Source organism: Haliotis rubra, unplaced genomic scaffold, assembly GCF_003918875.1.
Source record: "Haliotis rubra isolate DU_JTF1 unplaced genomic scaffold, ASM391887v1 Scf539, whole genome shotgun sequence".
NCBI classification, from domain to species: Eukaryota; Metazoa; Mollusca; class Gastropoda; order Lepetellida; family Haliotidae; genus Haliotis; species Haliotis rubra.
Genome location: NW_025767234.1, coordinates 213,635 through 229,872, shown reverse-complemented (window position 1 = coordinate 229,872; position 16,238 = coordinate 213,635). Strand labels below are relative to the sequence as shown.

The window sequence follows — 16,238 nt, the reverse complement described above, 5'->3', positions numbered from 1 at the left end:
ACCTATACGAGTTTTATCGAAAGTGAGTGACATGCTGGCTCTGAGATGCAGTGGAATGATCATGAGCAGGATGAGAATGAGGCGAAGTCACATGGTCTCATATGTACAATCCACAGCAGTTATCAAATGTACTCAGTATGAGTGAGTTTGGTTTTGTACAGCTTTTAGCAATATTCCATGTCATGGCATGGGACACCATAAATGGGCTTTACACGTTGTACCCTTGTGGGGAATTGAACTCAGGTCTTCGGCATGACAAGCAAACTCTTTGGAAAGACTTCCCCCCCTTAAATTTCATTCTAGTCAAATCATATCACCGGAATATATATATTCCTCATCTGATAAGGATGAGTTTTAACATGTTTCTTTAATTGTATCTGAACATACTGGAAGACATGTCCTACTTCTGAAAATGCCTCTCAAAGGAATTTTTCCTCATCGTTAAAATTTAGGGGATACAGGCGGAAGTCTATATTTGATGATCAGCTTTTGAGCAATAAGTGAAAAACAGTTGACTATAATCAACATTACCTAACTTGGTGAATGTGTCTGACTTTGTCCATACAGATGAAAACAACACAAGAAGTTATTTCATCATCGATAATAGTTTATGTTAGTTGATGTGGATGACAAAATGTTCATATCAATAATCGTTAGTAATCAAACCACTGATATGAAAATATTTTTGATTATCAATCTTTTTAGCCAGCCCTAATACTATGCACTAATTATGTTCATTTATTCAGTCCAACCTCAACACACCAGCAAGTATTATTGGAGTGTGGCTTAAAATGTGTGATGATAATAATTAGTCATGACAAGGTCAGAGGTTTAAGTATTATTGTTAGCCGATCAGGCATGGGACAACTGAGCTACAGATAACTTTTTGGGTCATTGAGTTATGTACTCGCTTGTGATCATCTCAATTGGGTATCCTAATTTTCCTTTGAGTAACCAAATAAATTGTACTCACCTCTTTCAAACTCAATTGGGTATTTTGCCTTTTTTTGCATTAATTTTAAAAATATAATAAAGTTTAAATGCTAGTGTTTGTTATTAATATTTGATCTGTAATATGAGAAATGAGAAGAAAAACTGCAAGTTGCTAAGTTCATGTCCTGAAATAGAACCTCTCAATATACCTCAGTTATTTTATCAATCCACTGGAACGTAAACTAAGATTTGACATTTTCGTGTGTACACATGTAAGATCACATTTATTGAGTATTTACAAAATTTCAAAAGTACTTGCACTCAATAGACTAAATAGGAATTGAGTTTTCACATAAATATTTGCGTAATTTACGCAGATACGCAGCTTAGCTGTACCTCTGGACAAAGAACATTGGACTGTATCACTATTTGCATTACAAATCTCAATCAAAATCCACCAACGTGTTTATAATAATGGTTCATCTTTAAGTTGAAGGGTTTCCTGATCATGTTGATATTAGGGAATGGATATAGGACCATAGTTTCAGTTACATAACAATTGTTTATTGAGGAAGCACAAATATATTCTTTCAGTGTATTTATACTTTAAATAAATGGTAACGAGTATATGTTGAGCATATTGAAGAAAAGAAGATTCCCTCTTCAGGTAAAGTAGTCAGATTGCTTGATATTTGCCTATCATCTTTGGCACTGTCTGTTAATACCCATAACACATATTTTTTTTCTTTTGAAAATATAACAAGTGAATCATCATAGACCATAGAAATCAGTATTTATTAACTAAATATTGATGAATTGTCATTAAATATTGGAGAAATATCTTTGAACCAAAGTACCACAAACATCAAATGAACATATTTCACATCATTGATGAGTGGTGACACATTCATGCATGGAAAACACACGCACACACACACACACACACACACACACACACACACACACACACACACACACACACACACACACACACACACACACACACACACACACACACACACACAGCACCCCGACTAGAATTTAAAAGCAGCCCATGAATAAAGACCTAACTTTGTGTACTGTGTGAGTGAATTTTAAAATACTTTATTCATCACAATAGTTTATATACAATATTATCGATGGCACAGTTTTCATATCGTCATCTTTAATAATTCTTCTCATCAAAGATATTTCCGATTATTGATCTTTTCAGCCAGCCATACATAAAACCACATCTCACTTACAATCACCTTGCTGACACAACTGTTTCCAGGTACTAAATCATGGCATCAGTCTGTCCCATGATCCGTAATGACCTCCTCCAGCACATCGACAACATACCCGAGAGGAGACAAGAAGTTAGGGTCACAATAGATCACCTAGATGATATGCCAAGCTATGAGGAGTTCTTCCTGCAGTACCTGTTGCCGAATCGCCCATGTGTGATGTCAGCCAAGTGTACCGAGGGATGGCGGAGCCGGAGGGAGTGGGTCCAGCAGGGGAGGCCCCACCTAGACTTCTTCATCAGCCATTTTGGTAAAGTTGTGTCAGAATGAGGTCTTTACTTGTCATTAGGGCTGTAAGGGTAACCGGAGGACCTAATCCCCCAGACAACACCCCACCCCCACCCCAAAGTGCATCTTAGGACAAAAAGCCACCCAGACAAAATCCCCTTTTCGGTAAAGGAAAAACAGTCTAGAGTTTAAGATCCATTTATTTATTTGTCAATATTTCATCATACAACAAGGTCAAAGAGCACACAGCACATATTTCGATCACAATTTGCACATCATTGCACATTTCCCTTATTTGACATATTTATACAATGCCAATGAGGATACATTTATTCATAGATTATGTGACATTGGTGTAACTTTGGTAAAGTAATTTGTAAGTAGTGGGTCCTGGAAGGGAAGCTCACCTACACTGTAAGTTGACACAGTCCTTTGTAGTGATGTTATCTGGAGGGATCTGTGCAGTGATGTTATACATATTTCACAATACCTCAGCAAATTCATTGAAGATTTCATGTTGTGATTGGGCACGGATGTCTCAGTTTTAAGACGCTGCAATTCCAGGTGCAGGGTTGATTCCCATCTGTTTGTCAGAACATTATGATTATTCTTTCAAATCCTGATCACTGTAAGTATGTTTCTATTGGCTATTGTCACCACCATACCCATGTTTGACTATTTCACTGTGGGTTTTCTTACTCAGTAAGCTGACATACAGGAATATTGTTAAAAGCAAAATTTAATATTTCTTTAAGCAGCATTAAACTCAGTCAGTCAGTCAGTGTTTTGTTAGTTTATACTAATGTTCGGCTTTGAGATCTACAGTTGACTTCTATCGCACTGATACAATGGCCTAAAGGCACATGGCCCAGGATGAACTGTCTATGAGCATTAATTTTACATTATCACATGGAATGCAATGTTGAAATTTTTTAAACTTATCCTTTCTCACGCTATGCACCTCTCTTGTAGGACCATGTGTGGACACGTGCTGTAGGCTAAGTTGAATCAAACCTTCTGGCCTCTGACCCCTGACCTCTGCCCCACTCCATAGCAGCACCTGTCAATCATCTCCATAAACGTGCAGCTCGCTCCGATGATCACTTGACAGCCTGCCCTTGTCATCCTCTTACTTGTTGCCATGCTGTCTAGACATGTGTGTGTTTTCAAGGAATTTGACTGTTTTCTCAATCATGGGCAAATCTAGTTGCAGTGCGGCTAAGAAAAAACGAAAGTTTTGTGATAGGTGCAGGAGTAATTTCTCTGCTGCAGACCCGCATTCACTCTGCGTGGACTGTTTAGGCCGATGCGACTGGGCAAAACGATGTCAATTTCGTGCTGGTTTGGATGACGACACCTTCTCAGAATATCGCTAGGTAGCATCCAGAAGGATAGCTGACCAAGATCGTCGTAGACCCTCCGAGGGTCCTTCTGTTAAACGGTCTTCATAAGAAGACTGCCGTTCGTCGCTCTCATACTCCATCACCTAACAAAGAATTTTTGGACGTTGCGTCGGACTCTTATCTTAGCGAGAACTTACGACAATTATTTCGTCCCCAGTCGTCCATTCTGGTCACCACTGGCATTCGTTCTCCATCCAGGATAGTCGTATTATCTACCTCTACTACGCAAGGCTGTCCAGCTTCCCTAGTGTCAGTTTCACAAGGCTCTAGTCTTTCGAGGGGTGTGGCTTCCGGTAAGGCTTTTGGATTGGCTGGGGCTCAGTCGCGAGCGCTGCTTACTATGGGTGTGGCGCTCTCCTGCTCGCTGATTGGTCCGACGGTTTCTGCCAGTGCGCCGCTTGTATTCAGTTCGGCGCTTAGGTCTACTTCAGCAATCGCTACCGGTTCGGCGCTTCCCTATCAGCCTTTTATATCTACTGGTTTGCCGATTTCGATTCCGTATGTCATCCCTCTTCTTTACGGGACACCACCTGTTTCCAGTTCACCATTTACTTCGAGCTTGGTGACTGTGTCTACAGAGTCCATCCCTCCCGGTTCGGCGCTTATTAGTAGTTTGGCATTTGTTACCAGAGCGCCGCTTACTTCCAGTTCGACACATGCTTCTAGTTCGGCGTTTACCTCCAGCTCAACGCTTACTGTTGGTTCAGCGCTTGGTGCCAGTTCGGTACTTGCATCCAGCTCAACACTTACTGTCAGTCCGGCATCGATTCCCATTCGGCGCTTGGTTCCAGTTCGGTGCTTGCTACCAGTTCGGCGCTTACTCACAGTTCAACCCTTGTACCTGGTGCACAGATCCTTCCCAGTGCGACGCTCTCTGCCGGTTTATCGCATACTCCTGGTGCGCCACTTAGCTCAACTTGGCCATTGTTTCCTGGGCATCCAGCTTTGTCTATGGTTCCTTACCCTCCAGGTGCGGCACTTCAATCGTCTTATTCAGCTCCTTTAGCGGGGGATGTTAGCTCCACGAGAACAACATTTTCTACAATCACTACTGTTGCTTCAAGCAGACCACCTACAGTGGGTTCAGATTTGTTTCCCAGTGCGACGCTTCCTTCGACTGATCCGCTCACATCACTTCATCAACAGAATTTGACTTATTATCCAGCTTCGACATGAGACCTGGAGACTTTGGCTCCATCACCTTTTCTCCTCGTCCTTGCATCACGCAACTGGCGGCGTTTGTCAATCTCAGGAAGATCAACGATTGATTTTGGCGTCCTCTCATGTCCATGGGTTTTCCACCTTGATTACCTCCCGTCCGGTAGATGACAACATCACGTTGCTGGGGTCTAAGCAGAGGGCCTACTATCCCTTCTTGGTAGAAGATCTGGACGGATCTGTTCGGAAGATTTTGGCTCCATTAAACCTTGTCCTGACGGCAACTGAAGCGGTTCCCATGTCGGTCTGTCATGCGACTTCACCTCAGCAGGCGTACACTCGGGCGGCGATGGTTTTACTGCAGGAGCAGTTTCAGATTATCCTGGATCAATTTGCTCATATCTTCTCCTACATCACAGCGGCCCGTTGCTCACATCTTCTCCTACAACCGTAGGGGCCCGTTGCACTTATCTTCATGGAAAGACAGATTCAGGACAGATCTTTTTCGTCAGCCTTGGTCGGGCAGATACCTCTTCAACGGAGCCATCAGAGATGTCGCCACCATGGTCGGACAAGACGCTCATGTCCAAGTCTTAATAGAACTGTTGAAGTTCCAGCAATTGCATAGTGAGGACTCGTTACATCAGCGTTGACCGCTCGCTATGTACCAGTGAATCCACATATATGTTCGGATGCTCCTACTTCCTTTCGGGGGAGAGGTTCTGGAAGAGGTCGTGCCAATCGTCATCGCCGATCCTTCACGTCTTTCAGAACAAACTACGCGGTTGATCAGTCCTCCACGCAGAGACCAGACAAACAGTGACTTGCTGATATCAGAGCGAGACTGGATCCCTCCGCCTCCAGTTATTCCTATCAAGGTGTCCCCAGTAGGCGGAAGACCTTGGACTTATGCCCTCAACCATCTTGGACGACCCTTACGCAATTTTAACTCTGTCCAAGGGGTATCAACTTCCAATTGTTGGCAAACCTCCTCTCACGTTAATTCCGGATCACAGGACATATCCTGCTCATGACGGCTGTGCTGCGATTCACAATAGAGACGTTGCTGCAGAAACTTGCAATCGAATCACTGGGATCGAACCCTGTCAACACAGTCTTCTTGGTACCAGAGAAGGACCCCGACAAGTTGAGGCTCATCTTCAACATGAACGTCCTCAATGAGATGTTTCTACAACCTCTGCCTCACTTTCGCATGGTGTCGGTGGCTCTCCTCAAGACCATCATCAAGCCGGGGGATTACAAGATCAGCCTCCACCTTCAGGATGCAGTGGTTGCAGAGTACCTCCAACATCTTCGTACCTCCAAGAAGCTGAAGGCTTCTACACTGTCTACTTACCTGGCTGCTCTTAATACCGTTATTGCACCAGCCTTGGGTGTGAAGGTATCTACAGTTCCTGAGCTCCAATCTCTCCTCTGATCGTTTAAGCTTGCTGATCAGTCCTGGAAGTTCCGCCCTCCAGCTTGGGACCTCTCCATTATGCTTAATCATCTTACGTCTATGGACTTCTATGCCTCCTTCAAGACGTTCTTTCTAATAGCTTTGGCTACTGCTGCACGCATCTCTGAGCTACATGCCATCGACATCTCCCGGGTGCGGTTTGAAAGGTCAAGACATGCTAAAGTCTTCCTTGGGTTGAGATGGTATTTCATCGCCAAGAATCAACTTCCTGGTCAGCCGGACCGCACGTTTACGATCCTGCCGCTGTCCTCTATATTGGGTCCTGATGACACAGAAGATCTGTCCCTGTGCCCTGTGCGGGCATTGCGTATATACCTGGCTGCTTGGAAAGATTGATGTAGGCTGCGCAAAAGACTCTTCATCCCGTTGTCTACTGCTTCAACCTCAGAAGTCTCTCGTACTACCTTGGCATTTTGGATGAGATCCACCATCCTGCGTGCCTACACTTATGCAGACCTTCCTTCACCCACTGTGGCGAATCCTCACGAGACTCGGGCCTTAGCATCCACCATGGCACTCCATCGGAACTGCTCCCTCACTGCCATCATGGAGGGATGTTTCTGGAGATTGGACACAGTCTTCGCCTCACTCTATCTTCGAGATCTCTCAGTTACAAATGTGGAAGGTCTGCACCTGTTTGGTCCGTTGGTCCTGGCCCAGCAGCTGTCATCGACCGTGCTCGCAGATGAGGAACAATCCTTCCTCGTGTCGGTCTTGCTCTCTGTACATAATAAACATATCAAAGTCATCTTTATCTTGGTGCTTTTTTCGTTTTGGGCATAGACAACCTCACATAGGCAACTAGGGCGTGTTCGCACTGTCATAAGCTATGACTCAATAGACTGAGAGGCCAGTCTTGTGCTACATGCAGAGGTGGTCGACACTCCGCTTAGTGACCTCTACTCCTCAAGCAATCACGTCAGTGAAGTGTTGATATCCGATTTCATACGTGGTTTTCGAAGCGTTCTGCTCCTAATTCCTTTCTCGCCTCTGGGAGGGAGATCGGTACCGAACGTGAAACAAGTCAAGCAACCGCACTATTCCCTCTTATCCGTCACCAGCACGTGTCTGTGGGGGGTAGTTCCGAAGCAGGGACTGGCCAGATTAAGATCTTCGACTTTAATTCACTGGGTTCACTTGCCAAACTGCGTCCTTTTGCTTGTCAAAAGTTGCGGCTGAAAACCACATTAATTCGGGAGCGCCCACTCCCTAGAGTTTTTGTGCGGAGTAAGCCATGGGGTTATCAGAAGCAACCCGTCACAAGTTTGGAGTTAGCATAGCGGGAGTTAGTGCTTTTTCTCCTGGCCTCCTTGTGGTTTTAGAGTCACCCAACCGTGGGTTAATGCATAGCGTGAGACAGGATAAGATTAAAATTTGGAAATTTAACATAAATTGTATATTTATATACTTACGCGAAGGATACCCGCCAGACCTGCACCACATCACAGATTACTGGGAGTTCCCAAGACGAGGATGACAAGGGCAGGCTGTCAGGTGATCATCAGAGCGAGCTGCACGCTTATGGAGATGATTGACAGGTGCTGCTATGGAGTGGGGCAGAGGTCAGGGGTCAGAGGCCAAAAAGTTTGATTCAACTTAGCCTACAGCACGTGTCCACACATGGCCGTACAAGAACAAGAGAGGTGCATAGCAGGAGATAGGATAAGTATATAAATATACAATATATGTTAAAATTTCCAATACTTGATATTTAAAGAAATGACACCCACCCAAAGTGGCGCTATGTTCCCATGGTTACCTTTGTCTTATAGGCTCTGCAACAGTTCCTGTGGCAGACTGTAGCCAGGAGAAGTTCTCCTCACACCCGAAGGAGGAGATGTCATTGAAGGATTACTTCAAGTACTGGAAGGAACAAACAGCGTCACCTGGCGCGAAGTGTTTGTACCTGAAAGACTGGCACTTCAACAGGTATTCAAAATCTGAATCTACAAATGATTCAGAAATAACAGAACAGAACCTTTTTATGTTGATGTATATGCAGTGTTAGCAAGTGTTTTGAATAGCTTCTTCTGGATCTTTACCAAGATATCAGCTGAGATCTTTACAAAGCTACCCGTGAAGGTCCGAGTTAGAATATTGATCGTCAGTAAGAGGCAACTAACAGGATCGGGTGGTCAGGCTCACTGACTTGGTTGACGCATTTCATCGGTTCCCAATTACGCAGATCGATGCTCATGCTGTTGATCACTGGATTGTCTGGTCCAGGCTCTATTGTGTACAGACCTCTGCCATGTACCTGGAATATTGCTGATTTCTGCGTAAAACTATACTCACTCACTCACTCTTTACAAAGCTCAACAGGTCAGATCGAAAGAAATGGTTTTTGAATGGCATCCTACTGAGCTCAAAAAGCTAAGAAAACCTATTTATTGCCACTGTATATGTATTTTTTACCAGTAATGTATGTACTGTAATACATTGGAAGAAACATTATTCCCTAAGTGTATATACTGATCATGCTGTGTCTTTCTGTTTTCAGGGAATTCCCTGAATACAAAGCTTACACCACTCCTGTATATTTTCGGTCAGACTGGCTCAATGAATTCTGGGACACTCGTACAGATGAGAGGGATGACTATCAGTTTGTCTACATTGGTCCCAAGGGATCCTGGTGAGCCCACAATGTCTTAGATCCGCAGAAACAGTACTTACCATGGTCTTCCTTGTGTAACACAATGTTAGGCCACAATATCAAATACCTACAGAAACAATAGCTGTCATGATCTTCATGGTGTAACTGTGGTGGTACATGGTGTTAGCGCACAATATCTCAGATCTGCAGAAACAATAGCTGTCATGATCTTCATGGCCTTACTATGGTGTTACACAATGTTAGGCCACAATATCTCAGATCTGCAGAAACAATAGCTGCCATGATCTTCATGGCCTTACTGTGGTGTTACATGTTGTTAGGCCCCAATATATCAGATCTGCAGAAACAATAGCTGTCATGATCTTCCTTGTGTTACACAATATCTCAGATCTGCGGAATCAATAGCTGCCATGATCTTCATGGTGTTACATGGTGTTAGCCCACAATATCTCAGATCTGCGGAAACAATAGCTGTCATGATCTTCATGGTGTATCTGTGGTGTTGCATGGTGTTAGCCCTCAATATCTCAGATCTGCGGAAACAATAGCTGTCATGATCTTCATGGTGTTACATGGTGTTAGCCCACAATATCTCAGATCTGCGGAAACAATAGCTGCCATGATCTTCATGGTGTTAGCCCACAATATCTCAGATCTGCAGAAACAATAGCTGCCATGATCTTCATGGTGTTACATGGTGTTAGCCCACAATATCTCAGATCTGCAGAAACAATAGCTGTCATGATCTTAATGGTGTATCTGTGGTGTTGCATGGTGTTAGCCCACAATATCTCAGATCTGCGGAAACAATAGCTGCCATGATCTTCATGGTGTTACATGGTGTTAGCCCACAATATCTCAGATCTGCAGAAACAATAGCTGTCATGATCTTAATGGTGTATCTGTGGTGTTGCATGGTGTTAGCCCTCAATATCTCAGATCTGCGGAAACAGCTGTCATGATCTTCAGGTATTTCTGTGGTTCCTTCAGATTGTTCTTACCTCTGCAATCAGGTCTTGTGATGTGAAATGTGGCCTAATATTGCCTTCAAGATTATATCTTTGATACAGTGACATGCATATATTTATATGTGGCTACCTGTACTAATCTGAAATTATGTTTCATAATGTTAGCCCATTATACTTCCACTGTTTATTGATATGGTGAGGTGAGGTGAAATTGGGTTTATCGTCGCGCTTGAGAATATTACGCTCATGTGACGACGTGCATGCGTGTGTATGTGTATGTGCGGCTGCTTGTACTAGCCCAGACTGAAGCTGTTTTTTTAGTGCTAGCCCACTGAGATACCATGCCGCAGTGAAGCATGAATACCCCACTCAGACACATTATTGTACCCATTAATGCCGAGCGCCAGACAGGGACCAACAAGTACCATATTTTAACGTCTTTTGGTATGACGTGGTCGGGGATCGAACCCGCGATCTACCGCTCTCCGGGCGGACGCTCTAACCACTACACCACGGAGGCGGTTTTATTGATATGGATATCCCATTATAGCAAGCTATTGCTTAATCACCATGACACCGACTGCCAGGCTACTGATAGCATGTAACCACACCGCCAGGGAATAGAACCACTGATATTCCACTGGCCAAGGGCTGTCTCCACTCTACCATGGAGGTGGTCCTTTATTCATGTATCTTTCACCTGAAAACAGTATTTACAGTATTAAGATGGTTTTCTAAAGACTATGGTGTCTTGAGGGTTGATGGAGTGTTACTTAATGATCAGTTGACCAATGTTTGTCACGTCATTAACCCTCATACTACCGGGGGTATTCTCTGTTAACCCTTTCTGAAGTTATGTGTAATCCAGTAATCTTTTACTTACAGTGTATTACAATGTAAGTTCAATAGACATTGCAATTTGCAGAGAGAGGTCATGTATGTTCTCATGTACTTTAAGGGGGCGATGGAGTAGCCTAGCTGGTTAAAGCATTTGCTCGTTATGCCAAAGGCCCAGGTTCAATTCCCCACATAGGTACAATGTTTGAAGCACATTTCTGACGTGATATTGCTGGAATATTGCTAAAACCTTGACATTTAATTCAACAAAAAAGCTAAATTAGATTCCTATTCATCTAAATACAAAAACCTTAACCTAAAACATGTCTGTATTATGATTCAAAGTAAAACTTTTGGTCTTTCTAAAAGACCTTAGAGAGACTCCTAGGTTTCAGCTTGAGTGTGAGTACCTGCTCAAGGAAAAATCCCCATGGAGAACAAATGACATATCTTGAGGTTTGTATAGTAAAGAAAAACAGGGTAATCTCCCCTGCCAAGTCACTGCCTGGCAACAGACTTGGTATTAATCAGAAACAACCAGGACCTGACTCCTTAAGAATTGTTTGTATCTTGTAGGCACCCATGAAAGGCCACCTCCTCGTGGTGGGTGCTGGGTCACGCTAAGCGCCTTTCAACCCCCCGTTGTGGACCCGGGGGGCATATTTTGGTCCACCAACCCGTTTGCCGTGGGTTGCGCCCCTGTGTCAGTGGAGGACGGGAGGCTGGTGGTTGAGGGCACTGGTTCCAGGAACAGTGTTCCTTTGCCCAACACACCACTTCGCCCCTTACTTCACCTAGACGGGTGGTGGAACTGGCCCGGTTCCATCAATCGGCTGGTCACGCCAAGCCCTGTGCGTGGTGACTATATTGCACATTGTAATATTATCATTGGGCCTTGGATTTTTTGGATCTACTTTGTTTGAACTTGTATTGCTTTAAATTGCCTAGAGTCCTATGCCAGAAGGCGGTGGCTCATGGGCCAATCTGGTGATATTAGACCTCTGGAATCTGTGATTCTTGGGAATGGTGTCATGGGCCGAACCAGCCTGGCATTTATTCTTTTAGTTTTCCATAGCTTTCATGTCTTTGTCTCTGGAGTATAACACCCTGTATCCCTGGTGTCAGCATCTTGGAGATCCGGTGCTATATGACGCTGTCCTTGTTGATATTCCGAGGTGGATGGGGAGCAGGGGTGCTGAACTTATTGACTATTATCATGGATCCCAATCCATCTGGTTCCTAGCGAAATGAAAAAAGCCGCCGATATGAAAATGTTGATGAATCTAACAAAACTGTTTCTGCCAATTCTGAATCATGGGCTCGCTTCCTTGTGATTGAGGCAACTGATTTTCTGCCCATCAAACTAAATCCTTTCGCTATATCAAAAGCTGTTTGTGGAATTTGTGGTGATGTTAAAAGCGTCACCCGTCTCCGTAGTGGTTCCCCTTCTGGTGGAATGCGCACGGAAACAGCAATCTCTCAATCTCTTTATCGATTAAAACCTTCGCCAATATAGAGGTTACTGTGTCCGTGCACAGAACTTTAAATTCCTGTCGTGGTATCATTCGCGACAGGGCTCGCTGTCTGTTTGACATGTCTGAGGAGGACATTGCTGCAGAGCTTCACGATCAGGGTGTGACAGCAGTCAAACGTTTCACTATCAGGAAAGAAGGTACCACTGTAAAACGAACACTTATCTCTTGGCGTTTGCTCGCGTGCTTCACTGCCACAGTCAATTAAAGCTGGATATTTTAATATCGGAGTGGACGGTATGTCCCCAGTCCACTCGGTGTTACAAATGCCAAAGTTTGGTCATGGGTCAAACTCTTGTCGTGGCTCTGTGGTATGTCATAGATGTGGTGAGAGCCACGACAACACAGACTGTGACAAGAGTTTTAAGTGCACGAACTGCCAAGGCCCACATGATGCCTCATCTAAATCCTGCCCTGTGTGGCAAAAGGAGTCAAAGATAATGAAATTAAAATGTGAGAAGAACATTTCGTATCTTGATGCAAAAACTTCTTGCAAATGAGGTTTCAAGTCCAGTTAATATGACATACTCTGCTGCTGTCACTTTCGTCCCGTAGCAACATCATCAGTTACATGCCAGACAGATTTGACATGGGTCAAGTCGGAGAAACCCACCACATCAACTTCAGCTGTATCACGCCTCTCCCAGTAACACAGTTTTCCTCTGGATCTCAGACTGAGAATCAGCCAGAGAACCAGCCTCAAAATGAGCCTGAGACATCAACTAAAACATCGGACAAACAGCAAAGTTCCGGTCAACCAGTAAAAATGAAAGGAAAAAAATACCATCGGAAACAAACAACTGACGTTCCTTTATCTTCAGAGCTTCCTCTGGAGAACCCTTTTGGACCTCTCGATATGGAGGTCACTCCGTCCTCACAGGACCGGCGGAGGAACAGTTCCTCCTCACATTCACGAGGGCGATCACCAATTGAGCCACCATGACTCAATTGCCCAATCTAATTCAATGGAATTGCAGAGGTCTTAAAAAAGAACTTTAATGAAATACAATTATTGATACAGGACTTTCATCCATCAGCATTTTGTTTTCAAGAAACTTTTCTTAAAAATACAGATACGTTAAACTTAAGACAATACAGTGAATATCATTTCTTTCCTCCAGGAGATAGAGCAACTGGGGTGTTTCTATTTTAGTGCGACAGGGTATTATACATAGCCCTGTCCCTCTTAATACCAATCTGCAAGCTGTAGCTGTTCGTCTCACTTTACACATTACGTTGACGCTGTGCAGCTTGTATATCCCACCGTCTTCTGATATCAGACTGTCAGATCTGCAAAACTGTATGATCAGCTTCCAAAACCATGTATCATCATGGGTGATCTGAACGGACACAACCCGCTTTGGGGAAGTGCCCATACTAATAGTAAAGGTAAAATCATCGAGGAATTCCTTTCTGATAATGATTTATGTATCTGCAATGATGATTCAGCCACTTATTTACATCCAGCTACGGGAACATACTCTTCCCTGGATCTATCACTTGTTGACTCCATTTTATATAATGAATTTGAATGGATGGTCCATGATGACCTATGTGGGAGTGATCACTTCCCCACCATTCTTAAAACAATACGCCCTGAAGATGATCCACCTTTATCCAGAAGGAACTTTGCCAGGGCTGATTGGTCATTATATAATTCACTATGTAATGATAACTTAAAACATGATGTTTTTAACGAACAGCAAAGATCCTATACAGTTGTTTTCTCCGATATACTAAATGACATTGCTGATCAAAGTATACCCAAGTCCTCTGCAATTCCCCATATTAAGTAAAACCATGGTTTAATAATGACTGTAAACTGGCCAGAAAAAGTAGGAAGAAAGCAGAAAAATATTTCCGGCGACATCCTACTGTACATAATTTAGATAAAGTAAAATTTTTCAATGCTAAGGCTCGACGCATTTTTAAGCAGAACAAGCGTCAGTCTTGGAGGAAGTATGTTTCTAAGATAAATTCCCGTACACCAATTTCTGAAGGTATGGAACATGATACAAAGAATAAAGGGCAAGGTTCCAAATCTACCGTTCATCATTTGAAGGACGGTGATAATTTATTGACTAATAAACCTGATATTGCAAATAAACTTGGTGAAACTCTTGCAAAGCATTCATCTTCATCTAATTATGTCCCTGAGTTTCAAAGTATCATCAGAAACAACAGGAGAAGAAAGAATAAATTTTAACTCAGACAATGGTGAAGATTATAACGAACTATTTTCGTTACATGAGCTCCATACTGCCCTTGAGCAAGCTCATGATACAGCAACAGGAGCTGATAATATTCACTATCAGCTCTTGAAGCATTTACCCGAATCATGTTTAGAAATCCTTTTAGACATTTTTGATCAAATATGGACTTCAGGGAATTTCCCAACTTCAGTGGCGTGATGCCATTGTTGTTCCTATTCCAAAGCCTGGCGGGATCATACTGATCCGGTCTAATTACAGACCAATCTCTTTAACGAGTTTGTGTCTGTAAAACCATGGAACGAATAGTCAATAATAGATTAACATGGTATCTTGAAACCAATAACCTTATAACTAACATTCAATGTGGTTTCAGGAAAAATCGTGTAGTACCATTGATCATTTGGTACGATTAGAATCCTTTGTAAAAAATGCAATAGTTAATAAACAACATGCAGTATCAATTTTCTTTGATCTTGAGAAAGCATAATGATACCACCTGGAAGCATGGCATTTTAAAGGATTTACATGATTTTGGTTTAAGGGTCGTTTACCTCTTTTTTATATCACAGTTTTTAAAAGACAGGCAATTTCAAGTCCGAGTGGGTTCAACCCTGTCTGACCATTATAATCAGGATCAAGGTGTCCCATAAAGGCAGTATTTTGTCTGTAACATTGTTTAGTATTAAGATCAACAGTTTATCCAAGGTTTTAAATGATTCAATCGATGGCTCACTTTTGTGGATGATTTTAACATTTCTTGTCGCGTAAAAATATGCATACTATTGAACGGCAACTACAGTTGTGTTTAAACAAAATAAATAAATGGTGTCTTGAAAAGCGGCTTTAAATTTTCCAAGTCCAAAACTAATTGTCTACACTTTTGTAGAAAATATAAGCCATAAAGACCCTGAACTATCTTTAAATGGCACTCCCATCAAAGTTGTGAAGGAGGCCAAGTTCTTGGGTCTAATCTTTGACTCTCATTTAACCTTTTACCGCGATATTAAAGCCCTTAAAGCTAAATGCCTGAAGGCACTTGATTTGTTGAAAGTTGTTTCCAACTCAAAGTGGGGAGGGATCAAGCTACCCTGCTCCACCTATATCGATCATTGGTTCGCTTTCGAAGCTTGATTATGGCTCCATCAGATATGGTGGAGCTCTGCAAAAGCAACTTAAAACTTCTTGATTCTGTCCACCACCAAGGCCTAAGACTTTGTCTTGGTTCCTTTAGAACCTCTCCTATTGATAGTCTATATGTTGAAGCAGATGAGCCTTCTCTTACACAACGCCGGGATAAAATTATCCTTACAATACATTACTAAACTATATTCTAGCGAAGTCTAACCCTGCATTTAACTGTGTCTTTAATCCCTCTATGAGGATTTATACAATAAAAACCTTCTCTTGTTCACCTCTTGGGCACAGAATTAAGCCATTCCTGTCCGCTGCGGCATTGAGCTAGGAAATATAGCTCCTTCCCGTCTTCTTTCTTCTCCTCCTTGGCAACTGGTTAGGCCTGAAGTTGACCTTACTTTGACACAGTTTAAGAAATCTGAAACTAATGAATTACAATATAAACAAGAATA

General features: G+C 42.8%; 1 protein-coding gene across 1 annotated transcript in view; it reads left to right on the top strand.

Moving 5' to 3' along the window:
• Positions 1-16,238, top strand: part of LOC124253307 (2-oxoglutarate and iron-dependent oxygenase JMJD4-like) — a 28,610-nt gene that overhangs the window by 509 nt on the left and 11,863 nt on the right. Inside the window, exons 2-4 of the mRNA XM_046687055.1 lie at positions 2,207-2,469; positions 8,261-8,417; positions 8,989-9,120. Coding sequence (XP_046543011.1) covers positions 2,217-2,469; positions 8,261-8,417; positions 8,989-9,120 — 542 coding nt within the window. The 5' untranslated portion in view covers positions 2,207-2,216. The remainder of the gene's footprint in view (positions 1-2,206; positions 2,470-8,260; positions 8,418-8,988; positions 9,121-16,238) is intronic.